Source organism: Ciconia boyciana, chromosome 6 (genome assembly GCF_034638445.1).
Source record: "Ciconia boyciana chromosome 6, ASM3463844v1, whole genome shotgun sequence".
NCBI classification, from domain to species: domain Eukaryota; kingdom Metazoa; phylum Chordata; class Aves; order Ciconiiformes; family Ciconiidae; genus Ciconia; species Ciconia boyciana.
In genome coordinates, this window is record NC_132939.1 from 35174672 (window position 1) to 35190327 (window position 15656).

The following is a 15656-nucleotide window of genomic DNA, read 5'->3' on the forward strand; positions in this document are numbered from 1 at the left end:
AAAGTCTTAGGTTTAGGTCCTTGAGGTCTGAAACAAGCTTTTCATCTCCCAGTAAGCTGCTGCTTGATTTGAATGCAAAACTACAGGCAGGACAAGCATAGGCAGCCAGGCTTGCAACAACTCTCTCAACTTGAAATCTACCATCTTTTATATAGAAATTAAAACAGTAGGTTAAAAAAAAAACAACCCACATACACAAAAAGCTTGTAATACATATTTCGAGAAGGCTCAGTAGCCAAACCTTTTATTACCTAAAAACCCTTCTTCAAAAAAAGTTTAAAACAGTTTGTTAGAGTTGAAGATAATTAAGCCTCTCTAATCCTTGAACTGAGTTTCTCATTTCAGTATTACTGTTGCATGTTGACATAAAAGGCATTCTGAAACTACTTAAAGTAGTTTTACACCTGCACAGCTGATAATCCCTTTTGTGGCATAAGGGGCAAGAATTACATGGTAATACATATCTGGCTGTAGTCAGACTTGCTCCTTAATTGCCTATAAAACATTTATTTCCCCTTTGACATAAATTTACAGTTTTATATTACACAGGAAATTCAATCTGGACACATAAAAAGGCATTAGTTGCCTGTTTTGCATTATTACAGCTCTTCAAAATTCCTTTGGACAAAACACTGTTGTCTGTTACTAAAAGCATCCCATAAAAGATGCTTTAAGCACTAAACCAAAACCTTGTATTCGTCTCGGTAACTGTACAGGATAAGTGCAGGAACCCTGCAGAGGGAAGGAAAAGAGAGAATTTTTAAACTTTGAAACTCCAGGTTCAAAAGCTACAATACCTGTGGCAAATCTTAGCAATAAGCTAACACCAAAGATTCAGTAGTAAAGCAGTAAGTTTTAGTTCCTTTGGCTGTGACTGCAATTTTCCCCTTCATTCTCTTTCCATTTATCTAGCTTCAGTTTTCATTCAATGATCTGAAGGCTTACGGCTAAGCAGTGTTCTGTTTGCAGGCATCAAAGGGGAAAGGAAGACTTTGTCAGGGACTGCATTACATTCACATCCAACATTCTATGGAATATTATTTGTATGTAGTAATTGGGTTCTGTTGCTCACAGCCTTGCAAGCCACAGGAAGAAAAAAAAAAGTTTCACTTGATAGTTAGTTACCTTAGTAAACATTAGCAAGCCTGAAGCAATTTTGGTGCATCTCTAAGAAAAAGGATTCAAAATCAATTTTTAGTCTCATTTAAAGGTTAAGTAGTACCTTCAAGCTGAACATAGGTTTAAAGGAAATGTATTACAAGAAAATGTATTACAAATGAAACCCACAATAGGACATAAATACCCAGGTCTCGCTTAACTGTACCAGTCCATGCAACAGTCAAAAATTTGAGGCTTAAAACTGGATGTGTTTAAATCTAACAGGGAGACTACGAGTTGAACATAAATGTTTTTATGCTTAGAAAACAGAAACAGGCTTTACTGTGCATGTTGGGAGAGCATGCATTGTGTTTGCTTAAAGCTGGGCAATCTGTCAGCTGTGCCAGATTCCCACTGTATTCCTTCAAAGCAGGAGGAATTAAATGTGCCCATGAGTTTTAAAAGGCAAGCCGAGTCCCTCCCATGAGAAAAGAGGGTTACTATGTAGTAGAATAGCAGTATACCTGAATGTATATAGTTGTTTGCTCTTCAATTTTATGAAGAAAGCAGCAAATGAGGTAACAGTGGGAATACATTTTAGGATTTCTTCAAAAGGCTTATAAAAATGAAGAATTTACATGGCCAAAAACTTAAATGTTACCACAATAAGATGACCAATAAACTCTTCCCATAGTACTCAAGGAACTATACACATTTCCTGAATATTTCTTTTTTCCTCAGGGAGAGGGAAAGAGGAGGACAAATTAAGAGCAGCTTGTTTAGTAAAGTTTGAATGCAGAAATAATTGAGGTGTTTTATGTACCTGTAAGAGCTTAACAAATTTACCTCTTTTCCATTTTGATACTGTAAATTTCATCACAAATTGCTTGTAAGTATGAATATCTCTGTTTTGGCCATCGTGACACCAGTTGTCTCACAGTAGCATCAAAGGCTTGTCTATCACCATCAAACTAAGGAAAAAAAATGGCAAGGAACTATGACACAATCTTACATTCTCTCATTAAGGAAATACTTCTCCCGACAGGATTCAGTCTTCTGAACATTGTGTAGTGTCAATGCTCCTTAATTAAACAGGTTTCAAACAGAATTCATATAAACAACATGTGCAACTTGATTTTTTTAAAATTTTTTTAAGAAAATATATTGAGAATTTAGTGATCAGTTTCTAAACACATAGTTTAGTGATAAAAAGGCATAAGCCATGACAAGGGCTCTATCAGTTTTGCAATGCTGGACAGAGTATGAGAACTGTGGTGTAAGGGTGGTCAAGACTGAATGATGCAAGCTGATCATGTGCTTTTTTTTTTTTTTTTAAGTAAAAGGTGATAAAACTATCTCCATGATTTGGATAGACTGGATTAACTAAGTATTTTGAAAATATTTTCAAATGTTTCACTAGGGTCTGATTGCCAGACAAGCACTGCTTCAGAGCAGCAGATGAAAGTATGAAAGTACTAAATCCACTTCCAGGCTGGATGCCATTCTTGAATTAGGTTTTTTTGGGAGGTGGGGAGGCATCCATCTCTCTAATAAGAACTTCTGACTTTAAAGCTACTGCTGTCATTGGAGGAAAGAAAATAATTTTGTCTTTGGTGGTTTTTTTCCCCTCATCAAGCAGTTTGAGTTGTTAAAGGTGTCAGTGTAATACTTATACATCCCCTTTTTATCTTGGCTTCACTAAGAGATGTTTCAGCTACTGTACTCAAAACAATTGCCTCTGTGTTTTGGGTCCTTCATTAACAGCTTCAAGAAATGCCTTTGTTGAAACTGCTATAAATGCTTTTTGGTTTCTGAAAATGAACAGTAAAACTTAATTTCAGTTAACTATTCTTGGGAGAAAAAAAAATCAGAGCTTTGGATTAGGACTTCCTACTGGTATGTCTTGTTTAACATGGGCATTTGACAAAAATATTTTTCTAGCCTCAGTCAAGCTCCGTGGGTAAGAAAAATATCCTTTCAAGTTTTAAAATCTAATTCAAACTCTTCGAAGGAGAAAAACTACAGTGGGTGAGTTTTACATTCTACTTCATTAGGGACAGAATTTATCATCTATTGTTCAATTAGTGTTTTAACGACAATACTTAATTGCTTACCTCTAATGATAAGAAGTGTATCAGACTTGCTTTTGGCAGATCTACCTGTAAAAATACCATCAAGAAATCAATACTTAACAGTTCTTCTGTTATCAATTTGCCAACTAGAGATCAGCTATACTGAAGGGAGTCAGACTTTGATTTCCAAAGAAGCACTTGTGCTGATAGAACTGGGAATTTACCAAGGTTTTAAGCGTTTTAAACGAACTGTTCATGATAGATTCCATTATGGAAAGTTCCAAATAGGCGTAGGCAAATAGGCAGTATGTTTCCTGAAAAGCATATATCATTTTAAAGTCCTTTGACATGGTCAGCAAAATCCAAAAGCTATATACAAACAAAAGCTATGTTGGTTTAAATGTAAGAGCAAATCTAGCAGGAACAAGTTATTAAATCTATGACAGTTGTTAGCGTAAGTACAGCTTAAGAATTTACAACTAAGTATTTGTTAAATTTTGTTCTATGCAACTGTCCACACAGATAACTTTCAAGTATTAAAAGAAACATGCCATGGGCCTTGTTTAACCAGAAATTTGGTATCTCTAAAGTGAGGCTAGTGGCAGTGGTTTGTTCCAGATAGCAACTGCACCATCCAATTCAATTAAGAATTTGAAATTAATTCAGGCTTCTGCCAAATACTTACTGCTAAAATCTCGATCTCACTTGTTTTCTGTTGCAAGCTAGAAATGAATGTCTGAAGTCTTGTTTGCACCTGGCAACAAAAGATGGGCAAAAGTAAAATACACTGTTTCTGTGACAGAGGTTGGGAATGCTTATTTTCTATTTCATAGGTGATGAGAACAGAAGAGGCTGCTTCTAACACAAGATGTAGAACTACATCACATTTAAACTAAAATTCACATTTAATGTAATTTTGGTAACAATTCCACAATAATCCTTGATGAGTAAACAGGAAGGAGACTGGGGCTGAGCCACTCTTGCAGCAATGGTAAAGACTTGATAATACTGGTACTGTACTGAACCAGATAGAACTGCACATTACAATGTGAATTCTCACATATGTAGTAAAAACTGCCTTTCTGTTTCTGGGTGTTAGATAACTTTTCTGAGGAACGTGAGAACCTGTGACTGGATACAGTCAAACATCTCTAGCTGAAGAAGGACAACTGATTTGAAAGCCAAACCAAAGTGCGGGTCATGCCTTAACACTTTTTTCTAGAGCTATCTAGTAATCCTGCAGAGGTAGCACTTTACAAATGCAGTTGCAGCCTTGCACTACATTGTCTTTTGTAAAGAACCTGAAAACAGCAAGTCTGTTTAGCTCAAAGCTCAGAGAATAACATCCACTTCTTTATGTGGGTTCCAAGAACTATTTGTAGGCGGGATTTTTTTGTTGCACACCCAGATTTGGACTGAAAAGGGGGTAAGATTACAGTTGTTTTACCATGTACTCTAAATATCTTGAAGCCATTAATCCTATATGAGCAAACTCTGAAATTTGTTTCTAGCATAATTTAATCTTTTCTACATTATTATATCATCACATTTTAGGCAAGGTTGTTTTTTTTTTTTCAATCTGCAATTTTTTCTTAGGCCTTTAGTTTGAGGCAACATAATGAAATACAGAGTATCTGTTACAGGCATATTACAAATTAAAAGCATGCTGAACTTGCACTTAACATACTTCAACATTTATAAAAAAAAAGGAAAATTCCAGAACCATGGTTCCTACTAAAATAAGATTTCTAATATGTATGTGCAATGATGGCTGAGTCACGATGTCACAGATAATCCCCAAGATCCAAAATGTTGAAAAGGTGGTCTTTGCCTTCAACCTTTTGGGGTGTTCATAGTCTATTTTATGAATAAAGAACAAACAGGATATATTTGTGTAAGATGATAGTGAAAATATTAATTCTACCATTCCTTAAGGATCACATCTTAATACTTATGTGTGTGTACCTGAATTTCTTGACGACGCCTGGCACTGGCAGATAATTTTTCAGGAGCTATAACACTAACATTAGGCACTACAAGAGTTCCATGTGATTCAAATACACCTAAAATGCAAACATATAGTTTTAGATTATATTCTTTCTTTATACAAGAAGCAGCAGGAAACAGAAAATTCACAAATATTAATAAGGTAAGATAGTATAGGGTTTGAAAAGCTGCTAAAACCCCCCAAAGTCAGTCAAGTAGATAGGATAGTGAAACGTGCATGTAAATTCTCAAATGCTCACTTATAACTTTGGAGGACTGGTTGGTAAGACTAAGAAATTTGGTATTTTACATCAGTGTTCCCTGTGTTTTCCTTGACAAAACAAATAAACCCCAGCCCCCAGCTCCCCCAAACAACAGTAATTAAAATTTGAAATGGCTTATTTTGAAATCCAAATTGCCACTTCTGGTAATCACATACACACCCCACCCCCCCTGCAAGCCCCCTTTAAGTTAAGCATGGCCACCTCTGTCCCTCACTGTTGAGCAAGGGGGGGAAAAAGTTCTTCTTTAAAAACAACCACCACCACACACTGTATCAGTGCTTAATAAAATAATTATCAAAAATGCCAAACTTTATCCACACAACAAGTACTTAATATTATTCTTTATATACAAACTTCTATTATCAGACTAAGGAGTGCAAATCTGTAGCTGGAAATGTAAAGGCATTTTCATTTGAAGAAAAAAAAAATCTTAATAGAACAGTCAGTCAATGTACATGGGTCTCAACAGTGTAACAATCACAGGTCATGTCACTTTTCATCAAGATGACATTTAATTTCTCCCCAGCTAGGAAACATTCATGGTTTTTGGCTTTTTCGCCCTCCTGAATCACTGCATCAATGAATGCTTGTATGGGGAATATTCTGTCTGTTGGTCTGAGCACTTATTTTGTTAGTTTGGAAAAAATTTCAGTTTTAGATCACTTGGAACAACATTTGAGATTAGGAGGAGGTGTCTCTAACCACAGGCACTGCTAGAAAACATTTTCTTGCTCTGACTTTGGTAATACTTTTAAAATTGAGATTCCAGCAATATTTCCTTATAAAACAGTTTTTAAGCAGAAAGAGAAACAGTTTGTATGTTCTATAACTAGAGACTAAATACCTGAAATATTAGTAAACGATCCCTTTTGATTTGGTACTGAAAGATTATCTGAGGTTTCTCTAAAAATAAACAAAGACAGTTAGGGAAACAAATTTACAATAATGAAGAAATACTGTAATAAGACATGGTTTCAGATTACCATACAAACATATTTATTGCATTCCAACAGGTAAAGAAATGTATGGATACTTCCCAGCACATATCTGCAGATTAAATTCTATTCTGGAACAGACAGGAAATCATACAAAAATTATATTACAAAAATCAGATCCAGAAGGAATCTTTATGCTTCCTATGGATACAAAAAAAAATGTGCTCCCCATCATGCAGGAGTGATTTAGAGCCTAATACTAGAATATATTATGAGAATATTCTCTCTAAATTATTAATGTAGTCTACAACTTCTTACAGATTTCTATGAGATAATACTAAAGTATCAAAGTAATATTTATACCTGAGATCACACATATTCAAAGACGCTTTCACTAATTAGTTTGGATCCCTTTACTTTCCACATTCAGGATTCATTAACAAAGAAATCTCCCAGTGTTATTACAATCATAGTTGTTGCATTTCTCTGTTTAGTATTACCAAATACGGGTTTTTCTATATTCTTTTCTCAGGAACTAGAAATAAGGTAAACTTTAGAAAGAGTGATTTTCTTTCACAGCCTCCAATGGATCCTGTAGATGCGTAACAAAACACATGAGAACCAGGTTAGTTGTGAAGTTAAATGCCAAGACTGGCTGAGGCCAAAAAAAGGAGAAGAGGTGGGCAGCAGGAGATGTCAACCACCTGCACAAACTACTGCTTGAGTTAAGCATTTCCCAGCTTAACAATTTCCTTTATTGTTAAGTCTATTCAGAAATACTATGGATGTCAAATCTGTTAGTTTCTGAATTCTAGTTAGTGTGACTAAACCATGTCTGTTCCTGCTGCTAGTACATACATACATATATACGTACACACATATAAATGTAAATATATAATTATACACACATCTATAAAGGGATATGTGTGAATAACAAACAGCTATACTGCTTATGCACACAGGTGTGAATGTAGCCTCTCCTGTGATTTCCGTACTAACTTCTACTGGTGACAATAACCACTAATTTCAACAAAGATAGGATGATGGGGTGTTGCTGTGTACCCTGAGTCTTTGCCAGGTGTTACTTTCACTTGTGCCAGCCAAGTGTACAGGTGTGCTACAATTACACCTTCATTTTTACCATATCAACACTGCCTCAGAGTGAAAGGGATTTGCTGCTTTAATTCTTTGATTACACAGTACATTAATGTAATGACTTCTGGTCAGTAACAGGGACTCGCAGGCAGTCCTGCCATACAAACAATACTGGTGTTCTAGTAGCATTTGAGCTGGATAACCGCATGACCTTTTAATTTATGAAGCACTATGGATGTTTGAATGTAACAGCATCTAGGGAAATCAGTCTCTTTCTTAATCTCAGTAAAATTCTATAACCAAACCTTTTGCTTTCTTTTCCCCTCAAAATGAATTCAGCAAAGCTCTTATTCTTTATCAAATAAAATGAAGGTTTAACTGAGCGTATCTTAAAATTATTTCATTATAACAAACATACATTCACTTCTGATTTTTACTATTCACATTGACATGTTATGCTACTTACCTACTACATCTTTCATCACAGATTTTAGTTTTCAGTTTCTGGATCAGGTGATCTACTAAGTCAGATTCTAAAATCCTTTTCTCCGTCTGTCTGTCTTTCTCAAAGGATTTCACCTATGATGTAGTTCAGTGGTTCTTAAGATTGTTGATTCTTAAAATAGCATATGAATAAACTTATCAAATTTAATCAAAACCAAACTAGATTATTCACCCATTAAAGGTGAAGCAGTCAAAGGTAGGAAGCTATCATCATTACCAATCAATCACTACCAATTAAATCTTTGATTAGATTTTTTTTTTCCCCCAACCAAATAATTTCCTCTGCATTCCCAAAGCTTAAACTAGCTTGGCTACTTGTATTTAAATGTGATAATTTTTTAACAGAATGGTTTATAGGTACAAATACCATATTAATAATAGCATATTTGGTTTTAGCCTTTTTTTTAGTTGAGGAATTACATTAGAATAAGGCTTGCCTTTCAGTTTGCAAGAGTTAGACTCAAACATTCAAAATGTAGAATATCTGCTCCATCTTTACTGGGAAGAGATTAATCAGTAGCACCATCATTCAGCTCATTAGCATGTTCTTTGTTGGTTTTGCTTCAATAAAGCCATATTTAAAATAATGCTCTGCAATAGTCTTGTGGAAGACAGTGATGTGTCACATTCTCATCATCAAAATCTACCTGTTCATACTGTTATTGCACAGTTATTTGCTATCTGTTACAGTGACAAGGAGAGTGAATAACAAGTGAAAAATATTTTATAGTAATGCGCATTGGCTAGGTAACACGGTCACACCAGATGCTGCCAAATGGTTACGTTTTTTCAGTCAAAGAACGGATCTTTATTCAAAGAATAATGGTCTTTTTTGTAATGATCCAGAATCAAGAATATTTAAAAACTTTTTAACTTCTAAAAGGTACCAGAACCACAGGCTGCAGAGCACAGAAGGTGGCACTTCATGCTGTGACACAGTCCAGTCTTTCCATCTTAACCTGAGCTTCCAGAGATAAGGAGTGTGGTTCAGACTCTGCTTGTTTGAACTACATGAATTTTTTTTAGATGTATGTTTTAGTTATATTTGTTTTGTAACATGGAAAGCTGTCAACTGGAAAGATCTCTGAGTCAACTAATACATTTTGTAGATTCAAAGAAATTGGAGACAACAGAAGCCTTTTTCCACGTAAAGACACCGATGACTCAAAGTCAAGCAAAGTCTGCACTAATTTTTGGACTTTCCTAGAGGAAAGGAGGCCTGTGAATAACAGCGTTATGGAGGGATAAAAAGCAGGCTTCTTCAGCTACTACTTAGCAACTGAAACTGTGTTTACCTGAATTCCATCTACTTAAATACTTTATCGAAAATAATCATGATCTTAAAAAAAAAAAAATGTAGAACAACAGATTATAAATCTGAAACACCATCAAGCATTCTCTGGTTCCACACTTACCTTCACATGACTTCCTTCTTTATCTGACACAAGAGCCACATACGTAATCCCAGAGCATCTGCAATATTCCTGCAGTTCTTCCTGGGACTAAAATGGAAACAGGGGAAGGGGAATGGGACAGAAATTTGACAGATTATAAAATGATCACTGAAGTAATTCAGGTCTCCTGTCCTTAATTTAAATAACTTGATATGCAGCAGTTACACTGATTATATAAGCTTCTGAGAGAGGAAAACAAGTCCAGGAAGTGAAACTTCATTATGCATATATTTATCCACCTAATGCTCCTTAAAAATTGAAACCTGTCAAAGTCTACACTAGACAGAGAGAATGCCTAGGCCCTGAAGTCCTAGTTCCCGCGTGGAAGGGCTAGCTGGATCTAGAAGTGCAGGGTCTAGATAACTGTAAAAATGTGCAATGTAATGTCAATCAAACTGTTACCACCTCACTGTCTGCAACTTTCAGTAATAGCTCAGTTCTGCATGACTGGTAGTCTGTCATGAAAGCTGACTCCAGCTGGGTTTCATGTAAACCTGAGGCTGACTTACATCATTCTCAGTGCTGAGCTTACTGGAGGGCTTGCTATGTTGACTTAGCAGTGGGTTGCAGGATAGCCTTAGACAGAGGCAAGAACTACCCAAATCTTCATTCCTTAAGAATCGAAAAAAGAAGAGAACCCAGGGTAATCATAGAAAAAGCAAAATGATCTGGATTTTTTTTCAGTTCTGAAGGATTGAAACAGTCAGAAATGTTATGGCAAAAGATTACAAAAAAGTCAGTCAATTAAGTGAGTGAGCTCAAAACTGTCTGCTCTGCAGCACATGACTCAGAATGAGCAACTGCACAGTGTTTCTTTTGTTAGTCACCAACTGGCATACTTAAAGGCGAGCCAGACTCATAATCCTCAGATAACTGCCACCACTATTAAAAGGGACTTCAGCATTGCCATGTAGCTCACTACTTCAGTGAGGTAGTAGCGGCTAAAGGTCTGCTTGGTTTCAACTGGAGAAAAAAGGAGCACAACTCAGCTTGCCACTTTCTCTCCCTCCTACCACTTATCTCTTCAGGGACTACATGGGGACCCCATAGCGTATCTAGTAGCTCAGTTTACTAAACTGTTTTTCTAACAGTAGAATGATGTTAATATTCCCTCTGTGCCTGGTAGTCTTCAGCCATCTGGATATATTTAAAAGTTGATACTATTGTTTTGTTCCAGACATGCCCTTTATTAAGGATTAGCTCTTTAATCCAGGGATCCTACTTGCAGCCCTCATTGAAAGGAAAATTTATTGCCTTCACTGGTACAAAATATGCTTCTACTTTGAAGCATCCTCGCTTCACTTAATTGGAGCTAACTGGCCCCATTTTAAATTCATTAAGTGACTCTCCGCCTTGATATCAACAGGCGTTGGACTCCACACCCAGTGGATAACTGGGGAAGGTCACTTAATTCCTCTGTGCTCTGAGGAGTGCATAAAGATCCTCCGTCGCAGTTTTAAATACTCTGGGAGGTAGAGAGGAAGAATGCTGCAAGGCCAGTGAGACTTTCTTAACATTAATCCATCTGAATAGCACCCTACATGCTCAGTTTTATGAGTCTGTAACTCAATAAAAACTAGAAAAAATTGAAAAAGGATGGTCTCAGGCTGCACTAATCTTAGAGAACAACAATATACTTAACACACAGAGATAGAAATTCTACCTGGGACCAGTCGTACATTATTTCGGCTGGAATTCCTGCAGTCCAGAGTTTCTGAACAATATTGATAGCTCTACCCATTGACATCTGACCAGCACTTACAACCAGCAGGTCACACGAGCTGACAGAAACCTGAAGTGAAAGTAAAAACAAGGGGGACAATATTAGCCACAAGACCACCTTTTCCCCTTCATAAGGCAGTTAAAGTAACAAAGAAGGATAAATATACTAATATTTTTCAAAATGCATCAAGCTGAAAAAAAGGGGTTAGATCCACCTCTTTTTAGAGCCACAATCTACCTAAGCATGTTTGAAAGTCACTGAAGCTTAATCTTTGATGAAAAGCATCTGCACAGCCTCAACTTGCAAAGTATCCTAGCCTATTCTGTCCTTTCCTTCCCACTCTGCTTAGCAAGGTTAATTTATTCTTATAAAGAAAAGTTAATAAAATACACATTCCACAACCAAGTGAAATTGTGTGACACTATGCAAAATAGTCCATTTTAAGTTTCCTTCTATCTCCACCCTCTACACTTTTATAAAGGGAAAAGTGGTAGGGGCAAAGTAATACTCATTAGCTAAATATCCACAGTTGTACTCTTCCATCTGAAACAATTCACAGGCTGAGAAAAATGCCCCATTTAAATTAAAAATAAAAGGGTATAAAGCCTGAAGATCTTATCTTCCCCTAATTCTTATTTTACTAAGTAATTCTATGTAGAGAAACAAGAGGAAAACAGGTCATCTTGGTGTTTGCTGTCTATTTCAGTCTGGTATTATTTTGGAACACATCTGAACATCTTATTTTTTGCCCAGCTGTGGCTACAATTAGGTTACTGAACTGTCAGGAGTAAACAAACAAACAAAATCCCCCACCTCCCAAAAAACAGACTTACAGAATCCTCCACACTGGAAACAGCAGCAGTTATTTTATCTATAGCTATGCTGACTCCAACAGCTGAAGGAACTGGTCCTACCATCTGCGGCCCTCTAAATTGTGGAATCTCAAAACAAGACAAAAACAAAATGGAAGACCCAAATAGTTATCTCTGCAAAATGTCAGAAAGTTTTTTCATTTTTTCATGGTTTTTTAAAAAAAAATCTAAATGCATTAAAAGAGATGAGCACATACCAGATGATCATATCTGCCCCCGGCAGCAAGAATTTCAGGCACAGTTCTTTGTCGTCTTTTCACGTATGCTATAAACTGAAAGATAATACCGTTGTGCTGCTGTATTTTGTAAACTAGTCCCAGATTTATAGAAACCTGTAAAATAAAAATTAATATGTGTATAAGGCCTTTACCAATATTACCGGTTAATATAATTAATTTCCTATTAGCAGTATGGATTGAAAACACTGTTCTCACATAAGGAAGACATATGGAAGCACTCCTTATCTCCAAAACTTTAAAATACAATTAAAAATAAGGAAATGATGCTTTAATCTTAAAGCATCCCAAGAGACCTATAGCACAAAACCCAAACAGCAAGCCTCAAGGAAGGTGGAGGAGAGGAGGCTTTTAGTAGTCATCAGCTTTCTATATTTTTAAAATATTTGTAGTTTGTTTCAAAATTTAAAAAATTCCTTTATGCTCTAGGTAATGCCTTCAATCTTGGTTGGGGGAAAAAAGTCTGTGCGTCATTGGATAGAAATTAAGCCAGAGACTTCTGACTGGAAGAGGTCTTATTCTTAAAATGCATCTTTAAAAAAAAAAAAAAAATTAAAAAAATCAAAAATCAATGCCAGTATTATTACTTGCTAACAAAAGACACTGTGATGTGCTTTTTCTATTCTAAAATATCTTTACTTTGTTTTCTGGCAAATTACAGAGCCCAGCAGCCTATAAATCAATTTATTTATTAGCAGAGTATTTTACAAACCTGAAGTTTTATGCCAAGTTGCTTTAACAGACCAATGATTTCCTCTAAATCCTTCATGCCATGCTTCAACAGCTGAGTGACACCCGGCTTTTGTTTTATCATTGTGTTTAAAAACGGAAATACATTACTTGCTTCTCCCTTCTGCTCAATGAATCTGTAGAGTCGAGAAAGCTAAAAAAAAAAAAAAAAATAAAAAAAAGGTAGCACCACTGACAGGGCTCATAATAGGTCACATCTAAAAAAAAGAAAAATATTTTACTTGGTGCGAGTGAAATATCTGCCTTTTTTGCTTGTTTTGCCCAGCAGCCTATTTTTACCTAGTGAACTGAGGAAAGGAATGGACAGGCACAAGTCTCATCAGGGTGTCCAGAAGTTAACCTCAACTCTTTATGCACATTCATCAACATTTGCAGACTTTTTTTAAGTTTCTCTCAGTTTGTTTTACTAAATACCACTGTACAGTATTCTATTTACCCTTTAATTTTTTCCACAGTCTGAAAAACACGTTTAAAAGAACAAAGAAACTCAGACAGTTGCAATACTGACTTCCAGAGAGAAAAGAGAACAAAATCAGACTGCTTCTGAAGAGACTGATCTATTTTGAATAGCAGATGTAACAGTTTATTTTTCTTACTCTGGTTGATTGAATTGCAAAGTAAATAAAATATTACTGACTTACGGCAAGTTACAAGGAAATTAACACTGAATTAAAATTACTTACACTATTTGATGTGAGAGAAAGATTACAGAATTTGGCTTCTACTTCTCTTTTAGTTAGCTTTTCAGTCTACAAGAGAAACAGGTTTAAACGTATTCAACAACTGAGTTACCAAAAAAACCCAAACTACTATGCTGAGAAGAATTAAAACACAACTTTCCAATACCTTTAATTAAAGGTTGCATTTACAAACTGCAATAATACTGTAACAGAACAAAAACAGTAACTAACACATTTTCCACCAATCTTGTAGTGAGACCATATTCGGCTCGGTTTCAAGAAGCAACAAAAAGTATAAAAATACCAACTTTGTTGAAAAGCATTTCTGCATAAATACTGAAATGCTTATGTAAATTAATAAACGAAAAAAATAAAATGAAAGGAAATAAAAAAGACGTTTTGTTGGGATTTAAACACTACCTTAATTATTCAAATGAATTTCATCTCTTTTCTCTGCTTATAAGGTAGAAAAGACCAACATGATATTAAGATCCATTTTAAAGTTTTTATTGAATAACCTACCAGTTCTTCATTATACAGGTGAATCATTCTCTCATAAATACACATTTAAAAATAATCTTAAAACATCCCAATCTAGAAGCAATAGAAAAGTAATTAATCTAAGTTTACAGCCCAAAGATAGCCAGCCTTTTTATGTATCAACAGGATATTCCTTGTTATGCTGGCAATGGGCTGTTACTCATTGTTAGAGATACCTCCACAAAATAAGATACTCTGCAGTGATGATTACAGAGATTAGATTAATAACTAATATCTTACCACAGCATCATGCAGAATGATGTAGACTTGATTGAGTTTATCCTCTGGTATTCCACAGTGCAAAAGTATAGCTTTCAGTAAGGCAGTGTGGTTCAAGTAAATAGTGTAATTTCTTTCCTAACGAAGGGTAAAGAAAAAAAGGAAGGAAGAAAGAAAAAAGTTTTACTTGCATTCCATTGGGGGGAGGGGAGGGGCAGGGGAAGGTTTCCTAAACATTTAATAATAGTTTAAAACTAACTTCAGGCCTCTCCTTCCACCACCTACCTTCTACCACCTCACCTTCCATCTGTAACTAAAGAATGGCAAGGCTTGTCCCATTCTACAATAATCACTTGCCTGACAGAAGAAAGACGTTATTTCAATGGCACTGTAAAGATTCAATTAATATTTCCTTTGCACACAAACCTATGCTTCATTTTAAGTTTACCTACAAAACATATTTTTTATTTAAATGACAGTGTTCTGTAAGTGACTATCAATAAAATGTGAAAACAGTTCTGTACTTGTTAAGGGTAAAGGAACTATCCTTTTTAAACACATTAGACTAAATATTTACTTAGATTAAAATTTTAGGATGGAAAAGAGAGCAGAGGGGATGATTAGAGAATCTACCTGTAGCACTGAAAACTCTTGAATGATTTCTGAAATGGCATAAATTGTTTCTGCTACAGGCAAAAAGCTATTTCCAGTAGATGTAATGATGTCAAATGCACATTCTAGGAGTTCTTTGGGATGACAGCGGTCTAACCTCCGAGGTCTGAAAACTCGCTCTATACAGTATCTAAAGGAAACATTGAAGAATGAATCAGCATCTTCAGTGGTCACTGTCATAAAGCATGGCACCTGTGCAAAACGCCACCTCTATGTCCCTTACCTTTTCAAGTTTGAGATGTTATTTCTAGCTACAAATCTTGCAAATGGAATCTGAAAAACAAAATACATGAAAATTGTTGAAACAAAACATTGTCTGACTAGGCTCTGAAACTGGAGATGAATTACTACCGTGCAGTAACACTTGTACTCTCACATGTGCAATAATGCCTTAAATATTTGCCACAGCCAAGTAATATTAATCTAATCATCCCTGCTGCAAGTTTTAAATAAGAACACCCCCCCCAAGTCCTAGAAGAGCTTGGAAAGGGAGACAAGGACCTTTCTTAATTACCCTAATGCATGCAAAATGCGTC

The 15656-nt window shown here is 35.7% G+C and overlaps 1 protein-coding gene across 6 annotated transcripts in view; it reads right to left on the bottom strand.

Moving 5' to 3' along the window:
• Positions 1-221: 221 nt before the first annotated feature.
• Positions 222-15656, bottom strand: part of EIF2AK4 (eukaryotic translation initiation factor 2 alpha kinase 4) — a 40785-nt gene continuing 25350 nt past the window's right edge. Inside the window, exons 24-39 of one of the 6 annotated variants that reach the window (XM_072865838.1) lie at positions 15344-15393; positions 15082-15250; positions 14470-14586; positions 13693-13758; positions 12972-13142; positions 12221-12355; positions 11985-12092; positions 11092-11220; positions 9390-9476; positions 7937-8049; positions 6285-6343; positions 5136-5233; positions 3856-3924; positions 3213-3257; positions 1945-2069; positions 227-732 (exon numbers count right to left, since the gene is read on the bottom strand). In XM_072865838.1, the coding sequence (XP_072721939.1) occupies positions 678-732; positions 1945-2069; positions 3213-3257; positions 3856-3924; positions 5136-5233; positions 6285-6343; positions 7937-8049; positions 9390-9476; positions 11092-11220; positions 11985-12092; positions 12221-12355; positions 12972-13142; positions 13693-13758; positions 14470-14586; positions 15082-15250; positions 15344-15393 (1596 nt within the window). In that variant the 3' untranslated portion in view covers positions 227-677. Of the gene's footprint in view, positions 733-1944; positions 2070-3212; positions 3258-3855; positions 3925-5135; positions 5234-6284; positions 6344-6751; positions 6968-7936; positions 8087-9389; positions 9477-11091; positions 11221-11984; positions 12093-12220; positions 12356-12971; positions 13143-13692; positions 13759-14469; positions 14587-15081; positions 15251-15343; positions 15394-15656 lie in introns of those variants that run through there. The other 5 variants (XM_072865843.1, XM_072865839.1, XM_072865841.1 and 2 more) reach the window with 5 other exon arrangements.